Source organism: Mycteria americana, chromosome 1 (genome assembly GCF_035582795.1).
Source record: "Mycteria americana isolate JAX WOST 10 ecotype Jacksonville Zoo and Gardens chromosome 1, USCA_MyAme_1.0, whole genome shotgun sequence".
Classification (NCBI taxonomy): Eukaryota; Metazoa; Chordata; class Aves; order Ciconiiformes; family Ciconiidae; genus Mycteria; species Mycteria americana.
Genome location: NC_134365.1, coordinates 47485354 through 47507581, shown reverse-complemented (window position 1 = coordinate 47507581; position 22228 = coordinate 47485354). Strand labels below are relative to the sequence as shown.

The window sequence follows — 22228 nt, the reverse complement described above, 5'->3', positions numbered from 1 at the left end:
TGAAAGATTACAGAATGGACCCATCTCCTATTTTATTTTCAAGTTTAGCTTCCTGAGTGGGAGTGGAGAAAATTTGGGGGTTCCTGTGAGTTTGTTTTTGTGAGTACTGGTAGTTCTGCAGTTGCTGTGATGAAATGTGCTTCCCTGATCTTTCCTTCTCCCCCAACCCGCCCTCCGTTCCTAACTAATGGCCAGAGAGAAAAGCAAGAAGGAGCAGGGGGTGCCCAGAGAGTTGTATCCTGTTCTAATCACAGCCATGCAAGTCCTTCTTTATTTCAATTAATTTACTTTGCCTTTATGAACCTGAGAGACTGACTGTTGCTTTCAAAGAGGCTGACATTTCACTCATCTGAAGGAGCTTGGAATGTGACAGGGGAAAGGGAGGAGAAGTAAATCAAAGCAGATAGCAATTCTCCAGATGTAAAGTATTTTTCTTCTCCTCTATTTTTTTTTCCACCAGAAATGTCAGAAAGTCTGCTGACATTTTAATTCCTTTGTGATAGGCTGGAAGCTGAGAGCCAAATCCTGCTGCCACTGCAGTCGAAAAGATTTTTCCTATCAACTTTAAAGGGAGCAAACCAATTTTATACTCTGAAAAAAAAAAAAAAAAACCCAAATAAGCGAAGTATCAACAAACTGTAACTAAAATTAAATGAAATGTACTCTTATAACATCTTAGGATCAGTTACAGACTGAAACTGGCAAGCCTTATTGGACTTTTTTCTTTTAAATTTGAACATAGCATAACAAAAAACAGTTAGTAAGACTGACTGGATTGGAAGTAAGACTTTGTTGTTGTTGTGGTTTTTTCCTAAATCTGGATTCTGTTGGAAGTGTCGCAGTACTATTCCATGCTCTCTTCTAGTCACCTAAGTTTCAAGATACCCTACCTGCAACCTTAAAGATTTCATTTAAACACTAGTTGACTTACATAATCTGTGCACATCTTTGAAAACTCTATTAAACACTGTGATCCTGCTTTTAGTGATATGTTTGGCAAAAAAATCTCATTATCTTTAATAGGAATACACTCAGGTCCATGAAATAAAGGAGTACCTTCTATTCTCATTACATTAGTTGTGCATTGATATAACTCCAAGGAGCTCAACATGCGTTTAGCAAAACAGCAGAGCTGGCTCAGAGCAGCAACACAATGCTGAGAGAGTTAGGTCTAGAAATTCCACCTACAACATGAACAATCGTATATTTCCTTCTCTGCGTGGTGTGCTTAGGGATTTACTTCATGGTTTTAGTATAATAAATTTATTTTCCTTTACAGAGTTGTTCCCTTATGAAGTCTTCAGTTGCAAAGCATTAATTTTATATACAGGACTGCTAAAAACCAATGGAGTAGACATATTTGCTTAATAATTTTATTCTTTTTTGCAGGTTCTATAATCATATTTCATCAACTGGTACAACAAAACATATTTCTATATAAAAATCAAAACAAAGAGGGCTTGTTGAGCTTGATGTATGGTAAATCTATTTAGTTTATTCTTATTTTATTGTTAAATATTATATTGCATTTGTTTAAGCAGACATCGTGATTTCTAGATATTGTGATTTCTAGCATTCCACACTCAGCAGCTTATTGTTGTGTCCTTTAAATATGGGAAATAAAAATGTTTTCAGTTTGCTATTAAAAAAAAAAAGGAAATGAAGAAAGGGTACTGCTATATTACATGGCCCAGGAAATATTGGCAGCATGCTCTTTGGCTTTCATCCGTAGAACTGCAATGCTGGAGGACCTCCTTTCAAACTCTGGCTTTGTTTCAAAAGCGTGTCCATTGGTTGCCCCAGAAAGTAAAGAGTCAGTGAAAAAATTATTGAGGGGCACGTGGCTGAACTGATTCTGGTGGTTTGAAAAGCCTGTGTAGCCAGAATCTGTCCGGGGTGAATGGGAATAAGGTGTCATACAGGAGGACGTATCTCGTGGTAGCATGCAGGAAGTAACCACAGAACTGCTAGCCGCATTCCCTGCCCACAGATTGTTCTGAATCTGGAACATATAAAATGAATAAGATTAAATTTAGATAGTTCATCTTTTGTTTTCTGCAATGCTTGGTTTGCTTTACTTAACACATCCATTATTAGTTCTCCTCTAAAGCAAGCAACAAGTACTTTACTAGTTCTCTGCAATCATATTAGAAAATACTGTGAAGACATTACATGAGTCAAAATACTGGATCATTCACTTAAGAGCAAGGGCTGCTGAATCATATTCCTTGCTCTGTCATCCATTTGCTCTGTGGCTCTATCCTGAGTGTTTACCATTGAACCTCAGGAAGCCATCAGCCCAGCCAGTCAGTAAAATGGAAGCACGCAACTGACTTCAAAGAAAAGGTGTCAAAAAAGTGTACAATATCATAGCTGTTTTCACCATGAAAGCTTCTCCTCATCAGAATTCTTTCTTAGGGTAATGGTAGGAAACAGTGTAAAAGGGTAAACAAAACAAACCAGGATTTCTCAAGTGCCAAAGCCCAACAAGTATTTGCAAAATTAAATATTGAGAAGCCTTGCATAATTACTTTAAAACAAATGAATTCATAAAATACAGGCATGGTTGATAATACATCCAAGATTTTTTCCTAAAGTTGTTTCAAAGATGGTTTTAAGATAATTTTTTTTTTCATTATGTTTTTATACGAAATTATACTTGAGGGCATTTCTGTTTCAGCTGTCAGTCTTAACTGGCTGCACTGTGCGTCCCTGGAAAACGTTGCGTGACAGACTAGGAGACAAACTTTGTGGTTACCAGCAATGTCTGCTGAAGATCTGGAGTAACCACGTATTCAAGCTTTGATGTGTAATGCCTTCTATACTTGGCAGTCACTTAAAGCTTCGTTCTGAGTCTCAGGCCTTCTCCTATCATCTAAGTATAGATGCTATTTATGGATAGGTATTTTTCACTCATTTGTTACTAGATGGACAGACGGAAAGATTTTCAAGGCATAGCACAAGCCAGCTCCTGTCATTATCTCACACTGTGCATTCTTTCATTCCTCCTGTATTTACTTTGCTTTAATCAAACTTCACACTCAGTAGCCATCCTTCTGTCTTTTTAAACTCTCCACTCTTTATATTTCTCTATCAGTATATGTATATCATTTCTTACATACTCTGACTTCCTCGGTCATTTCTCACTTGCATTCACCATTATACCACGTACAGCTATATATTTCTTCTCCACTTTTACTTATATCTCTTTCTTGAATGCTGATTTTTTAAAAAAAATGTACAAATATCATGATACAACACATTTGTAGCCCTCATTCACAGTACAGAACTTCTCAGCCAGTAACTATATGCTTTTCTTTTTGTTTTACTTTGCTAAATTTGTCTTCATCCTAAAAATCAGTTGTGTCTTCAGAATATCATTGCTCTGATGCTCTGGGATTGAGCCTACATTGTTCTCTGCTATACGTTGGAGTAATTGCAATTACTCTTCGGTTAGCACTGTAAAGTGAATTCCCACTTCAAACTTAATTTTGCCTTCATGTTCCAAATCCATAGACAAAGGAATTTTGGCTTTAAGATATGTAGGTTATCTCTCTAGTTGAGTGATTTTTTTTCTGCCAAATTAGAGGTCAGGGGAAGTAATGAATTATGACAGACATACACATACACACACAGAGAATGAAAACATGTTTCTAATGCTGAGTTGTTTTTTTCTCATTGTCCTATTACTTTGCAATAATACATACACACCAAACGACCAACAAGCTAAAGAGATAAATTAGGGTTCACTGAACTCATCTAGCTGAGATCTAGCACAGATAGCAAGGATGAGATAGAGTCTTATTTCAAAAGTTAATATTTTGAGCAGTTGTATTAGCAAGGGTCATCAGGAGCTGACAAACTAATTTGGGCTCCTTGGCAATTCCAGCAGCAAAAAAGAATCAGTAAATGCTCCATTTTGTTTTCCTGCAGAAGGCTGGGTAAAAGTCGTGGTAGCATCTCCCCAAACTCTTGGTCTGCCCAATTCCTTGTTCACACAGACGTGCATATGTACAGGCATACACACCCTTCCACACCCACTCATGTGAATGCAACTTGCCTTTCCACACACACACATATGCACAGCTAGTTGGGCACACCTCAGGCATCTGCTCCTGCATATCTTAGGTGGTCTGCTGAGAGGTAATGGAGTGAATAAGGTGCCTGGGGAAGGATATCAAGCATTTTTCCTCCTTCTTGTGGGCCTCCTGAGATCTACAGGAGGAAAGAGACTCTAGTGAGAGTTTCAGAACTTTCCAGTTCCCATCCTTCCCTCCTCCCTTCAGCAGCTTTTAGAAGACTCTCAAACATCAACCCATGGAAGACCCTCTGCAGCTTGACATGATCCTCAGCTGCCTTATTACTCCTTAATTAACCCACTTGATTCAGTTTTGACTCATAATCAGACAAACTTTTTTTTGATCTTCAGAGAACAGGTGGTGTACCTGAGGATTAAAGGACATGTCTTATCTGGACCTACTTGAACCATTGTCTTGCTTACAAAAGTTTGTTGCATTCAAACACACAGGACATTCCCAAAGAGAGCAGTACATCTCTTATGGCTCAGGATTCAGGGATTCCTGAATGTTCTGTTGCCTGGAAGTTTTCTCAGACCCTACTATAGATTTACAGAATATGACACAAAGGCAACAAGGGACCCTGAAAGAGCTGGAAAGTGTGATAGTTAAGCATACAGCAACTGGGAAGTCATCCACTAAGACTCGTAAGGCTTACCACCTTCTCAGACTTAATGAGTTTGGAGCCGCATAGCATATGATTACAGTACACAGGAGAGTAGTAAAGAAGATAGCAGCTGAAAGCCTGTAAGACCCAGAGAATATCTCCACTTTGCTTGAAAGCCCAAACTGCACACATTCTGTCTCAATCATGAACTGGGAAAATCAGAAACCCAGTCATCCATACAAAAATTGTTGGGTTTTTTTTTTGTTCAGTAACACTAGAAACTTTTAATTGTACTTTATTGTATTTCATGGTTACATATACGTTTCTTGCAGCAGCAGTGACAGATTAAGCAACTGTTGTGGTTTTCTTTCCCTTTCTTCCTACAAAACAAGTCGCCCCTTCCTATTTCCATGCTGTTCCACTTCAGCTGGTTTTGCTGGTACAACTATTTACTGAATTGAGACAGGGAGCTGATAAAGCTAAAAAAGGATCCAGGAAAAAAAAAAAAAAAAGAAAAAGATATATTTCAAATACATGCACACAAAACCCCGTTCTTTTTGATGGTATTTCCAGGCTGAATGGTTAGTCTCAGAACCTCCACAACAGGGTGAATTTGCCCAGGGAGAGACTAGTTCATCTATGCAGCTTCTAATACAGGAGCTAATTCTGAAGGAGCTCATCATCCCCAAAGCTAACTCCCACGCGACAAAGTCTCATTTATCTGACTTACTAAGATGTCTTTCTAAGAAATGCTATGCCAAATGCTGCAGTCACCCAGGCTGCACAGATATAATTATGGGAAGAATTTTCAAAAAAAAATCTGTTTAAATAGGAACATGCATGAGTTTGCCTTTAATACAGTCATGATGAGAAGACTTCAAAAGGTTCAGAGGCTCAGTTTGAAAGTGCCCAATAACCTATGTGGTCTGGAGGTATCACAAAATTACTTTTTCCTTCCATATTTCTAGTAATTTGGTTTGCAGTAAACTAAGTTTAGCACCACCAATTTTCCTGATATTTTTATCCTAGACAAATCTCTTTCAATTTAGCTTCAGTGAGATTGCACAGGTGTAAATGAGAAAAGAATTCAGCTGCAAATCCAAAAATATACCAATGTCTTGTTAGAGAAATATGTGAACAAGCTATTCATTCCTAAAACTTTCAAAGGGGTACCCTAGGTTTCTTCCTTAGAGGAAGGAATCCAAATTAAGAAATTTAACTTCAGAAATTCTACAAGATGCTAGGAAAGCTTTACATCTTCTCTCATGAGACAGTTATGCTTTTCAAAAGAATGTTTCAGTCATATCAATTTTCTGTTCATTTTAGTTGGTTGAGTGACTTCACTTTTGATATTAAATTTTCATTTCTTAGCAAGGATTTACAACATAAATATCTTATGGTGAAATTTAGGTGCAGAAGGTATTCCTGTATTAAAAATAAATACAGTAATGTTTTACAATAAGTCAAAATTATCAGACCTTCTTCTGGTATGTTGGAAGGAAAAGGGACATTATGTACATGAATTTAAAGAAAATATTTTTCCTCTTAAACTCTTGTGTGATCCATGAACTATATAAAAGCCAATTCAGAGACTGTGAATGAGGCTATACATACAGCACATCTCTGGTTTCTGTTAACATCACAAACAACTTGAGCTTTGCTCTTGTGGTTACCATGAAATTACCAGAGCCCTTCAATATATTTACCTACTGTATGTTTTATACACACACACACACACACCCTTCGCAACAGCAAAAAAAAAAAAGTAGGATTTCATAGATGTGACAAGAACATAACTGGAGACTTATGGTTGTTAACATGGCTATGATATCATTTCCTAAGCATATGACCTTCTGCTTGACACTGCAGAGGAAAATTAGCTGAGGTAATTGGTCATCCCACTTGGTGTCATTGCTTTTTTTCTGTTAAAATTTCAAGCTCCTGGAGCTTCAGCCTTCTTACACAGCACCTGGAGAAATCATATAAACTCAAATCTCCAAACTTTCTGAGAGCTGTACAATCACTTACCCAGTTTTGGTTCTCCCATCACGAAATGTCTTGTCTCATGCTATCTGCCCAACCAGACTGGAGTCTGCTTCCAACAGGCACACATACAAGCACACACACCTTCTATTTGAGTGGACGTGTGTTTTAGTGCTTCACATGGGAAAGAAAATGTTAATCTCTTTTAAGATCTCTAGATATGAAGTAATAAGTTATTATTGCTGTTATTATTCTATTACATAATAAAGTTATGTTATGTTATATGTTTGTTATGTTATGATGTTATATTATGTTATATATTATAATTACTCCAGTAAGTAATTAGAAACTACATATTGACTCTCTTTTCAGGATGTTCCTGGGCACTGCAAGGAAGACAACAGTGGCACTAACTGAACAGTTAAGAATTTTCCTAATTATAGAAAACATATGAATGTCAAAGAGACTGATTTGCTAAATTTTTGTCACTCCTCTCTTTGTGTGAAGCAACAATCCTTGCACTGCCAAAAAACATGAAACCTGTGCTTGCACAAGGAACTACTTCAGGCAGATTAAATGCAATAACTGTTAAACTGCTCAAAACTGCTAGTTTACAACTCATGATCTGTAGGTTGTTCCTACTCCATCAGCAAAATTAATTTGGTCTGTCACTTCCCACAGTATTTTTTTTTCTGGGGGCCTCTTAAGAACATCCTTAAGAACATCTGTGGGCAGAAATTTGCCTGTACTTCCCGAATTTGCAGTTTCATAGATTCTCAGAATAATTTAAACCGAAAAGGACCTCTGGGATTATTATTCCAAACCTTTGCTCACAACTAATTTTGAATTTAGATCAGGTTACTCAAGCTGCATCCAGTCAAGTTTTGAGTAGCTCCAGCTACAGAGATTCAATAACTTCTATGAGCAACCTGTTCCAAGGCTTTACCACTCTCACTGTATTTTTTCCTTTATATCTAGACAGAATATTTCTTGGTGTAATCTGTGATCATTTTGTAGGATCCATTGGACATGTGAAGATCATCTGCACTCTATTGGGTTCAGGCACATACGAGAGAGCTGCAGCACACCATTTTCAGATATGTCCATAAAATGCAAGTTGGCCCTTGGTAGTGAGAGGCTTAATGCTACAGCTCTAAATATGTGATAGACCCATTCAGTCCACACGTAGGCTTTACATACAGTGAACAAAATAAAAATCTGTTCATTGGATTCCATGCTTAACAAGTTTGCTAAGGTGCAAAATAATGCAGAATTTGAAAAGTCATCAAGCTTTCATTCTTGTACAGGATGTTTTGTAGATAAACTGCAACTTCTCCCTACTGCAATCTCAGGGCCAGTTAGGATAAGAATGAATTATATTTCATGTCTATGATACAGTTAAAGACAAAATTTCATACTTTGAAAAATACTATTAAAAAGAAGTTTCTATCTCAGAAAAAAATGGATTTGCCTTATAATTAAGCCCCAGCTAAAGTCACTCACAGACTTACAGAAATGCATGTTTCACAAAAAAAAAAAAAAAGGCAACAAACCGAATGTTGAGACTGTGAGGAGGACCACATACAGTGATGGTTTAGAAGCAAGAAAAAATAAAAGCGCAGTGCACAAACTACTTTGTGTGGAACAGACACCACCCAAAAAGATTAGAAGTGTTACTCTTGTTGGAAGATCAGCCACAGCAGTGCAACAGTCAGCACATATGCAGCAAGCAGCATACCATCCAGGTGGTGGCCCAGCCTGAGCTCCATGCTGTCACAGCTAGACAGCATGAGTATATGATAAAACTTCTTTGAAGCTAGCTCAGATATGTCTACCACATCTACTCCTACTTAATCAGTGTACCCATAGCCTTAATGAACTATTGTGATTAACTGTCATTTATATGTCTACTACAGTTAAAAGAATTTTTAAGTCATATAACATGTGGTGTCTAATATATGCCATATGAAGGATTTAATTGGAGCATGTAACTTTGATTATTGCTAATGAGAATTACCCATATGTACTAAGGCTAGAGCAGAACTGTAATGATGATCCAAGGACTTAGTACATAACACATGTATACTGATACCACTTCTACACTCTTTGATTGCCAAAACAAATCATGTGATGCCATGCTGTTCAACATATTTAACTTGATTTATCAGCCTGGTGGATGGAATGTAAACTTCAGCCTCTTCCTTCTATTTTTCAGATTTCAACATTCTCCCTTCTTTCTACACCTTCTGTGTCACGCCAGTTCCCATACCTTTGAAATGGTTTTGTCTTCTTGGGATTCCCACCTGCACTAGGCTGGGTTTTTCCACCAAAAAAAAAATTAAATTCAGTCCTATCCAACTCTTGCCTGCATTTTCAAGTAAATAAGAGAAGCAAACAATACATTTCACCCATGATAGTAAGAGGGAAAGTATAATGGTGTGACAGGATAAACCCCTTCAAAAGAACTTAGAAGAACAACGACAACAAATGAACTAGACTCAAAGAACAAGCAAGAAGATGCAAAGTATGGAAAGAGACTAGGCGGGGGAAAAACATTGCCCTTTATATCTGCTTTTCAAGTATACAATTTAATGTTTATTTATATACCAATGCACTTACATTTATAAAGATGACATCTTTATAAATTTAACTCATACAGGGAAAGCTAGAGGTCTACGTGATAATAGCGTAGGCTTTTGATCAAATTTCACTCTCGTGTGGGTAAATAAGGAGGGGATAAAAATGAAAGTTTGTCTTAGGTTTTTTGGTCCTTGCTACTTCTCATACTTAAACATTAAATCTGTCAAGTTCAAGTACCTTTTGTCACATTAACCTTCTCACTAGGCATAGAACAGCAAAAGTAGTCAAGACCAGTAAGGTGAAAGAAGAGCAACTCTAAGCAACCTTTTTATTGTTCCTCTCCCAACACATAATATGTAGATCCATCTAAGATAACTATAGATGTCTGCAGCTGAATGAGGCATCAGAGAGAAAAAGACACTTTTAGAGATCATCTTACCTATTTTATACCTTATACTTAAGGAAGAGAAAACTTAATTGACCAGATTTTCACAAACTTTAAAGGGAACCCATCTCTGGCATAAAAATCCCTTTGATTAAGTTTCCTAAACACAAGTGTCTAATATCTATCTGATCACCAGCTGCCTCCTCTGAAGGGTGCATGCTTCTTGTAAGTCCTGTTCATCAGCACTGTAAGTGTCTCAGATATCCCAAGACATCTTAAATAGCTCTGTATTTGGGTGACCAAATCAAGTACTGCTTGTTCACTAACATTTACTCAGCTGAGTTGAAATAAAGGTCTCCATTAAGTGAATCTGCATTCATTTCCTCACTCATTTTAGGATGCTGCCTCTTAGCTTTCATATCATCAGCAGAATATTGCTAGCTAATGAGGCTCAAAATGTCTGGGATAAAAGTTTTAACCAGTGAATTGTTTTCTGAGTGCACCTAAGATGACTTAGACCACAATGTGTTGCATCTGCAAGAGAAGCTTGAAGCTTAAATACTGAAACTAATGAAACTGAAACCTTTTACTAAAATGAATGAAAAGTACTGTATGTAACATTTTCCTAGAAAAAATCTGATTTTCAGCATAATGTTGTCAAAAGTTAAATATTTCCTCTACTGAAAACTTAACAACTTTGCGGTATTTTTAATTTAAAGCCTAGAAAAAACATGTGAATAACAGATGATTACCCTGGAATATTGTACTAACTGTCCTCCTCTGCAATCCAGGTGTTGCCAATATAATTAATGGAAGATCTATATGTGCAGAATTTTTACAGTTTAGGAGATACTTAACTTCTTGGCAGCCAGCTGAGCAACTATTTTGCACAATAAGTGACACCTAAAGTCAGCATACTGTAGAAATAATTAAGGTTAGACTGAATTAGCAAAGCAAACAATTATGGTCTAGAAAAAAACCCTAATTTGTTTATTACTATTTTGAAGATAAAGATGTGTAATTTAATAGCAAAATTAGACTGGATTATAGAAATGGGGGTTGGACCAGATCACCTCCAGAGGTCTTTTCCAACCTCAACCATCCTCTCATTCAGAGCCAACCTTCTATCTGAAATAAGTTGAAAAGATCATTTCCTCACACGAAAACCTTTCAGGTTTATATTGTCACACAAGACATAGCAGCATCATGTTCTTAATTTGTATTTGATGAAGATAACTGGTGAAGAGACTAAGCAGGGGTCTCCACACCCTCTGTTGACTGCAAAAGAGACTGATGTTTCTGCTGGAATGCAAGCGGGATGTCTGTTTTGGGAACATATCCGTGGTGGAGCTCAAAACAGAGATCTTCAAACTGCAAATTCATATAATTTACACCAGAAATTCACATTTGTTCCTGTTCCTTCTGCCACACAGCAGTAAATATCTCAGCTTGATTTTATCCTTTTTCAACATCATCCTATATTTTTTGCCAGCAACAGAGAGTCTGTTTTCCCCCATGTTAATGAAGGCTTCATAAACAAGCTCTAGTGATCTGTGTTACACAATCCCCAAGAAAGGCTAGTTGCTCAGAAGTGTGGCAAAGCCTGTCTAATATTTAGTGATGTCAATGTTACAATAAGAGTGCTTGTATGCAGAAAAAAAAGAAAGGAAAAAAATGGGAAAAAAGGAAAAAAAGAAAAAAAAGGTTGTGTCATTTCCTTTCTTGCATTAACTGTACTGAAATAATGGAATTGTTCTGGGAAATCAATCTATAACACTAAAGCCAAACATGCAGATCACAATTTTAAATATCGCTTTCTGCTTGAACTGTAGGATAGATTAATGAGTTTATAGCAAGTCAGGTACTGTATATTTGTTTTCCATAAGTGAGGCACTTATAAATGGACATCTAGTTCAAAAGATTTGAATGTAGTGATGTTAGTGGTCATTGTTTTTTTAATACAGATTTTCGTTGCCTCAAACATTCTCACTGGAAATGTTATGTATATGATACACACATGGTTTTATTGAAGGTGAGGATTTAAGAATGTGAAACTATGAAGAACTACCACCAGGTTAGCAAGAACATGAACTTGCATTGACTGTTCTGTGGTAACTGCCTGGATACCTATTCATATTCCAGTATACAGCAAAGTAGCCACCTTCTTCACTGAGGAGTAAGATACCTTGTTTTTATCATGTAGCCAAACTACGCAAGCAAGCAACCGACTGAAACAGCCAATGTAAAGTGGACTCACACCTTCATTCAGCTCCTTGTTCCTGTTCATGAAGAACAGTAGAGCACAATACAACTTTCTCACGCAGGTGACCAGCCTCAATCACATGTTTATGCCTGTCTGTTTACCTGCAGTGTGTTAGTCTGGGGTTGTAAGTGAGTACTACACATTTATGTTTATGAATGAGTATACATTTTATATTTCTAAACATTTTAGAGATGCTTTATTTAAGATATGGTACCAACACTTCCATTTCAATCTCCTGTTTGTAAGAACTTATAAATTAACGATAGAAAGTTTTGTCAGGCTGAAACTTAATTGTGTCATCAGCCTAGGAAAGATGTTTTTTAACAAATTCATAAATAGAAATACAGTGAATTCACTCATCTTTTTAACAATCTGAAAGTACAGGATAGATATTTCATTGGGTTTAGATTTTTATGGATTATATTCTCATATAATTCAAAAGTGTTTCTTCCTTAAAAACATTAATTTCAGGACAACCATTTTAAGTGCTTACCAATGACTTGCATTATTCCATTATCTTATGCTAATGAAACTTCTGTCAATTGGGAAAATTTGTGGATGAAGTCCTATTACAAGATGAGCGTGGAGAGACAAAATTTAGTCTAGAGAACTGAGTCAGGGATACAAAGCCCAAAGCTTAAGTCCTCTTCCCTTGTATCATCTGTCATGATGCCATAGATAAGTCAGAAAGGCCTTCAAAAGATACTTGAACACCTTGCCTGAGATCTGTGAGTGACTGTGCATCTATGTCTTTCTGAATCTGCCTAGGAGTGCTTAAGGTCTTTTGCACACCTCCAGCTAGGTAGGTCTCAAACAAGTATTGTGTCCTCCTACTTAAACACAGACTCCTACTTAAACACAGAGTGTATCATGCCGTGGTTTCTGATGTAATTTGTGCTAATGCACTATTACCTTATAAAATAAAAACAGGCCGACTGATAAGGGCCACCAGATCTGAAATGGTTGTGCCCATGTTCTGAGCTGCTGGAATATAAACCAGCTCTGGCCCAGGCACCAAACCTAGTAACATGCAACCTCCTCAGAGGTAAAGCACTTTAAGCTAGGTAGATGACACATGGGCCCAAGGCCTCTGGTTCAAAGCTAATCACATTCAGCCAATGTAGAGCATGACCAAAGCAAGCCCACATAGAACATGAGTATATTCCTAAGGCTGGCAGAGACCCTGCTACCTAATGAACTAGAAGAGCACCAGGACACCAGCAGTGGAAAGACTCTACCACAGGGACCCATACAAGATTTTTGCTTTGTATGGTGCTTTATTTTTTTTAATTATGTGGTAAAAGCAATGGGAAGCTAGAGACATGAAAAACAATGGCTTCAGAATAAAAGTATTCAATGTACTAAAACAAGCAAGCAGAAAAACAATAGCAGAGAGTGAGGCAAGGCAGTAAACCAAAGGACAGGGGAACAGAAACAGAAGACTTTGGTCTCATTCCACAGTAATACCTTACTATATACTAACTGAGAACTGAAAAAGAAAAAAAAAATAAACAAACTACCATTGTCCAAGGGAGCTTCCGCGTCCCTCTCCCATCCATATACATTCAATTCTGATTGTATGTGGCCATAATATGTTTTCATGCTAGTGGAAGACTTGTTGTATTCAATGGTCTATTAAGGTCCGTAAAGAAATTGTGCATGTTTAATACATCAGAAGGAAGTTCACAGAGAGATCACATAGTTTATGCCTCATCTTACTAAAGTATACAAAACCAGAGTTAAGACAGTTGTACCTGTGAATATAAATATCCCAGAAGTGAAATTCTGATCTTATTATATAAAATTACATCATTCCTGTCAATCTCAATGGGTCTAGACATCATTCAGAATTTGCATATGTCCTAGAAGTGATTCAAATCCCTATGTAATTTTACGTGCAGAAGACTTCACTGCACAACCATATTGCCAGCCATTCTCAGTACATAACTTATGCAAAATCCCACCGATCCTAAGACTGTTCTTTAAAAAATACTTGTATTTTAAGAGTTAATTATTCATATTGGCTGTCAGAACTGTTGTTCACAGTGACAGGTCCTGTCGACGTGTCTAAAGAACACAGAAAACTAAACACGGGAAAGTCTTCATGCATCTTCTGTGCACATGTGTGTCTAAGGATGGAAGAGAAGGTAAATGTAGAACCAAAGTACTACTTGGTCTTTACCATACCTGAGGGTAGCTGTCAGTCCTTGGAAGAACAGATATATCATAGGTGGCAGCAAAATGGCTCTTAGCTTGCTGGATCTGACCATAGCGTTCTCTTTTCCTCCATTTTGCTCTTCGATTCTGGAACCAGACCTATAGTAAATGAGGAAACAGTCATCAAGGTAAACTCAATTACATACTCTACAAAGAGTCTTAGGAAAAAGCCAAGAGATTTTGGACAGTAACTTTCAAAATTTCTGTTTATCTAAGAAAGGAAGTTCTCCACCTGAGGATGAATTTCTTGCAGTTTCAATATTCTCAATGTCAGACCTGCTTACGTTATTCCTGGCTATTTTAAAAGTATATGCAATTTCCTTTCTAGTGCCTTAAAAAAAAAAAAAAAGGCACAGAGGAAAGATTGGTCTGTCAGGCTGTGCTAATTTTGACAGAGTTCAGTTCTGCAGAGGAAAATCACCAAGTAGAAGCAAGTCAAATTGTAAAGAAACTTTCTCATAATTTCACATGCCCACTGACTTGATATGACTACCTATGATTTCTCTCCTAGAGGTATACATAATCTTTATCAAGTGCAGTAATGAAAAAGCAGGAAAAGCTGGCACCAGGATGATAGTCTGTGCAGCAGAAAAAGTTTCTATAAGGAAGGTTAATAGGGCAGGAAAATAGTAAAAAAATCATGAGATCACAGACAGTTTTAAAACTATTGTGACATTTTTTCACATTTGTGTTAGGAAATATCTATGTTTCTGACAATGGAAAACTACAGAACGGCACTTTACATTTAGACTATGAAATTATTTAGGCCTGAAACAATGCCTTCTTGTCAACTAAAAGCTGTTTTCTTTATGCTTAAATAACCTTTGGGCTGTTCTGTAATATTTTGAGTGTCGGGTGTTATCTCAAAACCTATTATATGCACATTTCTTGCTGTGACTGATAGCTGTCATTGTCCTGTGGTCTTCAAAAAAAATTTTGTCTTTCAAACAGTTTAGTTTGGACTGGCTAAGACTTATCCTGATGAATTAAAGGGATTGCTAAGAAAAGTAGGTGTTCCTTTATAAAAGTAGTATTATCCAACTAAGTCTTTATTGTTCAGCTATGATCAAACTCATTCCAACTCCTTTTAAAGAAGTCACACTACTAACAGAACCATTATTTTTTTTATGGAAACAATGACATTGGTTAGTCTTCCTGCTAAATGGATCATGAATTCATTTGGATGGATACATAAATGAATAGGGTTTTTTTTATGTAGACACTGCCTGTGAATCCCATTTTGAGGGATACTTTCTGATCCCTGCTGGTGGGATATTTAAAATAACACTTTTTGTTTTATAATTCAGTTTTTGCCTTGATCTTTGGAGATCTCAACTGTCCTTTGATGCTGCTTAAGCAACCAGGCCACAATTTTGCTCATTTTAATTCCCAAGGACTTGTTGCAAATTTAGTATGTGCAATCTTTTAAAATGTACTTGGCAATCAAAGCAAGGCCCATGTATGTAATGGCTGAGTATATATTGTTAGGGACCTTGTTGGTAAATTTGTATTATTTATGATGCCTAAGGCTCAGCAAAAAGAAAAGAAAAGGAAAAAAACTCTCCTGCCTCCACAGGAGGCATCAAGAACACGCTAAGGGAATTTAGTAATGAGGCTCTTTCATTGAAAAAGACCTTGACAATCTCCTTAAAATGGGTGCCAATTACTTCACTGACATGCAGCAGGAAAGAGAACAACTTAGATAAATTAGGTTCAGGTTGGCTCTCTCTGCATGTATGCAGGACAAATATTAAATTGGATCTTGATGAAATGGCGGTGAAGGGAAATGTGGATAAGGTATCCAGCTGATCACTCACTCTGCTAAACTAAATCAAACAATTTGCTTGAATTTATAGTAACTAAACGAGAAAAAAGCACACATTTTTTTTCCTTTGACAATCCCCCAAAATGTTTCTGTTTACATCACTTTACTAGAAACTGACTCTTGGCAGAGATAAAGTAACCATTTGCCTCCACAAAGCAATGTAAAAATCTGCTGCTTGTTATCCTTGCATTGCCAGATGCTTGCCTCTAATGATGTAAGGTCTTTTAAATTGCTTAAACTTGTGATGGAATACTGTTGCTACTCTGGATAAAAATGATCACCATTTCCTTTCATATTTAGCATATGAGAAATGCAAAGATCAGTTATCTTTTAAGAAAGGGGAGAACATGTTTAAATAAAATAGAAATAGATATTCTGTGAAAGTCTGGTGAAGACATATGTTTTCACATTTACCCTCTTATTTTTAATACTGTTACCATATGAAGATTCTAAAACGTAGAAAAAAATGTGATTACAAAGTCAGTTGACACATTTTAGCCCAATTCTCCCCTCCCTGTTCTGAATATTAATTTCTTCTTGGAGTAGTTCTCATTATTCCAGAATTATGCAATTGCTAGAACAATGTTTTAACATTATGCAAGCTTTTTTTTAATTCGAGCCTAAATCCTAACGAATGGAAGGATTCATTTCATACTTAGAAAACTGTACCAAATTCAGAGGGAGAGGGATTGCACAGAGCCTGAAGAGTTAAAAGCCACTGAACTAAATTCCATCGGCATCACTGATATCGTATCGATGTAACTGACACACAGTTTTGGACTCTATTTTGCAATGACAACAGTGAATATGCTGTCTGGTTGAACAGACATGAAAAGAACACTTCTTCATAAAATTAATTAGCTGAGTTCGTTTCTGAAAGTGATCCTGGTTTAATTTCAGTTGTATGCATGTGCACTGACGTCTATTTCTTTATATGCATGTGTGAGTATGTGTTTAATTACAAGTTGTGAAGTTGTTATCATATTCAAGTCACTAAATTAAAAAAATTAATCCCAGTCTGTAAGAATCGACAGGACTGCTATTCCTAAACTGAAATTATGAGTATTACCAGAATGGGGAAGATCTCTAAAAATAGGACAAACTCACAAAATGCAGCTCACACCCTTTTCTAAGGGAAGATGTCTGAACGGGGGAAGGGCTGCATTTCTTAGATATTTAGCTTCACCAGTACACATCCAAAGCCATAATTGTTGAGATTACTGTAGGAGCACATACTGAATGAATCAACTTCGTACACAGTTAAGATACTCAAATACTGCACTAAGTGGTCAACAGTACGTTTCGTTCCAAAAATTAGAACAATACTATCCATCAGTTATGTAAATTTTAAAACCAGCAAATATACTTCCCAATTTTGTGATTTTTAAGCTCATTCCATACAACAGAGATGAAAGGATTACGTCCTTGCTCTACGCAGACACAAACACACACACATATATATATTTATAAACATCTACGTATGTGTAGTTTCACTGCATGTTCTTTGGATCTAAATAAGGAATATGATTACTTTTTAGATTAAGCTTTTCATGCCGTAACACACAGAGTCCTCTACAGCCGAGTTCTGCATCGTCATCAGTCTGAACTACATGCAACACATCCCTTTAATGGGATCTTTACACGTAACACTTCATGTATTCACTGCCTGGAATTCTGACAGTAAAACAGGACTACCAGAGATCAAGACTGCCTTACTATTGATGTTGTTTTCTCATCCTTTAAACAAGTTTCTAGAACAGCAACACAAGCTATTTAAAAAAATAACAAGTTGTTTTAGTACTGCAGCATAACAGCTCATATCCATAAAGAAATAAAGCAAAATGAGCTATTTACTTTAGCTTTATGGGCTTTTGTACAATCCCCAAGAGCACCATTTACCAGTTCCTACAATGCACAACTTGTCATGGAAAGGCTGAAGTTTGGTTCCTACCTGGACTCTGGCCTCAGTGAGCTCTGTTCTCAGAGCTAGCTGTTCTCTTACATAGACATCAGGATAGTGAGTTTTCTGGAATACTTTCTCCAGTTCCTCCAGCTGCAAACTGGTGAAAGTTGTTCTGTGTCTCCTCTTCTTACTGCTGGAAACATTGCTGTCACACTTATCACCAAGTTCATCCAGTTCCCCCTTCTCCTGCATCCCTTTCACCGGAGACATCCTGAGATTGTTGCAATTGTCCATGGGCCTACTCAGCTCTGTGTGAAGAGGTTGTCCTTCCACTTTAGTAATCCCATAGTTCACTGTACACAAGGTGGGGGAGGGAAATAACTGGTTAAAGGGGGGGGGTTGGAGTCGAGGGTTCACACAAAACAGTTTCACAAGGAACCAGATTCTATGTGGCTGCGTATTTCTACACGAGACCGTGGAAGAGGAATTTGTATTATTAACCACAACCAGAGTAAAAAGTACTAAATCACATTGAATTTTAACTGCAAATTGTGTCTGAAAATACCATCTAAAATCTTTCAGTGTAAGGAGACTGCATGAGAATACCCGAATTTTTTTACTCTGCCACCAAAGTAGTTAATAATCCATGAAATCAGCTTCAACTAGAGTTGCACAGATAAGGAATCTTAGCCCAAAACAGATTTTTGTATAAGATAAGTGACATAAAGCTATTGACAAACGTGCCTTTAAACTTGGGAGCAGATTTTAAAAACTCTTTTTCTATGAAAATACAAACTAACTGTAAAGTAAACTAACTAGTTGTAAGCTGACAAATCAAGAAGCAAATGAAACCGAAAATTAACTTCACTTTACAAACTCAAAAGATTCCATATACCTTCTCTTGGATTTGTGAAGTGGAATTGTTTCCAATTAAGTTTGTTATGGTTACAAAATACAGCGAGTTTCTGCAAAACGTTAACATATTAAGAGAGACTGTTTCATATACTTTGTATAAGGATTGCAGGAACTATTTGTCTGTAGGTAATATCTGAGTGGTAGAGATAAGAAATATTCCTCTGTAGCTTCTTAATAAGAAATGAAAACATTTCCTATTTTTGCTATTTTTACACATTCACATCAACGAAAAAGTCATGCGATATGTCACAAGATTCGAAAGGGCATTTTTTCTTCTCTCAGAAACGGGCGAAAAAAATTTAAAACTCTACTGAAATTAAAATCTACAAAGATGGCACGTAACATGCGATAAGAAGCTTGCTTTGGGATTTTTCTCGTTCTCAGTAATTTCTTTCAGTCCAAACACAATTTTTAGATACTTACCATCAATACACACATAGATAGGAAATGCCCCAAAGCCCCCAAGGCACACATTAAATGAGCTAATTAAGAAAAACTTCAATATATAAATCAATTTTCTGTCGTTTTTTTAAGTTGCACTTGCAGAAATCTGACATTATTTCTCACAAACTGCTTCATACTAAAACGATGTTCTCAAAAAAGTACTTCAACGCCGATATGAAGTAAAAAAATGTAAGATATTGTTAGTCCCATTATTGCAGCTGATCTTCTTAACCACGTTTCCCAATTCTGCTAGGAAAAGATTTTTTAAATTATTTTTTCTACACATGATTTACATCATGTTGGAATAATGGGGAAATTGTTAAATGCTTATAAAATAAAATATTCCCCGTTCTCCTTGCCGATCCGCTAGAAAAAACCCACTGTTTAACACTGTTGTTTGAATTACCTAAGTCGTTTCGGTCGGTATGAAGAGTCACTAGTACGCATTATTCAGTAACACGGAGGGAAAAAACCCCACAGTCCCCGCAGAGCGTTGTTTGGAAGCGCCAGACACGACCAAGCGACCTTCCGTTCCCACCCTGCAGCGGCACCTCGCCGGCCGAGAGCCGTGCGTGCCCGCTGCGCCGCGGCCACCGACACGCGGGGCTGCCTTTTCCCAGCAGTTTGCTGGCTGGAAACGCCGCTGCCGCAGCGGGCGCGGGGGACGCCGCACGCCGGCCCCGAGCCTCGGCGCCAGCGGCAGCGGCACGGGGCGGCCGGGGGGCGGCCGGGGGGCGGCCGGGGGGCGGCGGGCGGCGGGGCCGGGGCCGCGGCCGAGCACTCCCGCAGCCGCCGGGCCCCGCCGCTCCGCCGCCGCGGGGCCGCCGCGGCCCTTCCCCGGCCGTTCCTCCCCCGCCGGCCCATCGGTCCCCCGCGCGGGCGGCCCCGGGGCCGGGCGGGCTGTGCCTGCGTGCTCGGCGCTGCGCTTTCCGCGCCCCGCCGCTCCCGTGGTGGCGGCGGGGGCAAGACGGGGGAGCCGGCCCGGGTTCGGCAGGGAGGGCAGCAGCCGGAGGGGCAGCACGAAAAGGAAAAGGGCGCTTCGAAGTAGGTGATCGCCTTTTCCCGGTGGTGGTGGTGGTGGTATTATTATTATTATTATTATTATTATTATTATTATTATTATTATTATTATTATTATTATTATTATTATTTACTACTACCTGACAGCCCCTCGCATGCCAGCACCCATAGGCTGCGCAGCTGCCTTTGGTCTCCTGGGGCAGGAGAAGCCCTGGCCTCCCCTGTACATACCTCTCCAGGGAGGGCAAAGCACAGGAGCGAGAATAACCCTGGGACGGCGACTCACCGTTGTTGTCCTGGCAGGGTGATGTCCTCTCCAGCCTCACATGATGCTCAGCCCTTTGCAGCGGGTTGAAGGCCTGCACGCATTTGCTGCCTGACGTTTTGCTATAAAAGGACTCATTGTCCAAAGTTTCCATAACGTGCTCCAAAGTGCCTCCTGCTCCCATGTAAAAGTCACTGTTCTTGCTCGGCTGGCTCTTCAGGGCAAACTTCTCGCTCAGAAAATCCATAATCATCTAAGGCTGCTTGAGACCCTCTTCCCTAGACAGAGGCTGGACTGTGAGCAGGGGAGGGAGGGAGAATGGGTGAGTGGATGGGAGGGAAGGAAGGAGGGAGGGAAAGACGTTCAGAGCTCAGAGAGCTGTTTTGCCTCCGAGCCTTTGATTTGTCTTGTCTTGAAAGGGGGAACCCGAAGTTGCTTTTATATCTTGAAGCTCAGCAGGGCTCCTTATGCAACCTCCCATTTCTAATGAATATGAAAATAGGCAAGCAGTGTAACTCCACCCCAGGTCCCCCAAGACCTAATCCCAACACAGGAGGGAGTTCCAGGCCCATTTTCGACAGACAGATCCGTTTCAGACAGACAGACACACACAGGCGTGCGAGGAGGGTGAGGGGAGACAGGGAGGGAGGGAGGACACACGAAAAGGACATTTCCCCTCTGCAACCTATTTACATTTCTCCAGGGATCCTGGACAGAGAGTAATGCCCCGCTTCCCTCCCTCTCTCCCCAGCTCCCCGAGAGGCTTAAAGCAAGGTAATTTCAGGGGCACATACCCTCAAGTGAAGGGTCTTCTTTAATCAATTTGACTGATACCTCGGTAGCTGCAGTCCTGTTCTCTGAAGCTGTAAAATTAGGAACCGGTGTTCCTTCTTTATTAAACAGCTCAGAAGCTTGGTCCTAGAGTTAAAGAGAGAAAGAAATATTATAGGCAGTTGTTTGTGTAGAGGGAATAGAAAATCGAGGAACTTAAAACTAGAAATATCTCACATCAGAAACCGGCCTAAAAGAGAATTTGGCTGCTATCAAACAGACCTCCAGTCTGCCTCTGTGTGTGTGTGTGCAAAGTGGTTAAAACAGGTCCTTTATTTTAAATCTCCTGAAATATTATCACTACTGACTTGAAAAAAAAATACAGTTTCTAAGTGAAAGTATTAAAACAGATTCTTAGGTAATAAAAAGACAAAGAAATGAGCCATATATGCATGCATTCCTATGGATATTGGGAAAGCGGGTGGTTTTCACCCGAAGTGTGAGCTTTGAAGTGTTGAATTCCTTGGTCCTTTCGCACATAGGCAGGATCTAAAACACAGGCAAGAGAGAGATAGGGAACTGTTTAGAAAAGGCCCAAATTATGGAAAAGAGCTGCTCCCTGCTTCCCGGTGAAAGGAGGACTCATTGAAGAAAGTAAAACCGAGTCTGCAATCACTTCAGATTAGTATTTCAGCATCGTGGGCCCGAGCTTGTCTGTTCTATTAAGGCTATTTTAGAAATCAGTTCAGTGGGCCCTTCCCCCATGTGGGGGGAGAAGCGAAGCTTTAATGAGCGGCTGAAGTGTAGGTGCAGTAATGGCCAAGCCGGGACTGCTGAGCGTCTTAGAGACCTTTCCTGTGAACCCAGCCAAAGGTGAAGAGAAGGCCAGTGCAGGTCCCGGCGAGCAGCTCCTCTCCTCCTTCAGCTGGTCTCTGGTTTGATATTGTCCCGGAGAAAAGGGTAGCTAGGTGAGG

At 38.8% G+C, this 22228-nt stretch overlaps 1 protein-coding gene across 1 annotated transcript; it reads right to left on the bottom strand.

Annotated features, from left to right (window-relative positions):
* Nucleotides 1-1681: 1681 nt before the first annotated feature.
* ALX1 (ALX homeobox 1) lies at nucleotides 1682-20791 on the bottom strand. Its single transcript, XM_075491634.1, has 4 exons — nucleotides 20505-20791; nucleotides 17888-18192; nucleotides 14082-14210; nucleotides 1682-2002 (listed from the first exon to the last, which is right to left on the bottom strand). The coding sequence occupies exons 1-4, from the start codon at nucleotides 20734-20736 to the stop codon at nucleotides 1682-1684; spliced, it is 987 nt and encodes a 328-aa protein (XP_075347749.1). The 5' UTR covers nucleotides 20737-20791.
* Nucleotides 20792-22228: the final 1437 nt, after the last annotated feature.

Excerpts from the sequence above, each read along its gene's own strand:
- ALX1 (XM_075491634.1), bottom strand. The coding sequence starts at position 20,736 with ATGATTATGGATTTTCTGAGCGAGAAGTTTGCCCTGAAGAGCCAGCCG. Across the intron at positions 14,211-17,887 it reads TCACTGAGGCCAGAGTCCAG|GTCTGGTTCCAGAATCGAAG; the intron begins GTAGGAACCAAA and ends CATTTACTATAG. Across the intron at positions 2,003-14,081 it reads GGACTGACAGCTACCCTCAG|ATTCAGAACAATCTGTGGGC; the intron begins GTATGGTAAAGA and ends TATATGTTCCAG.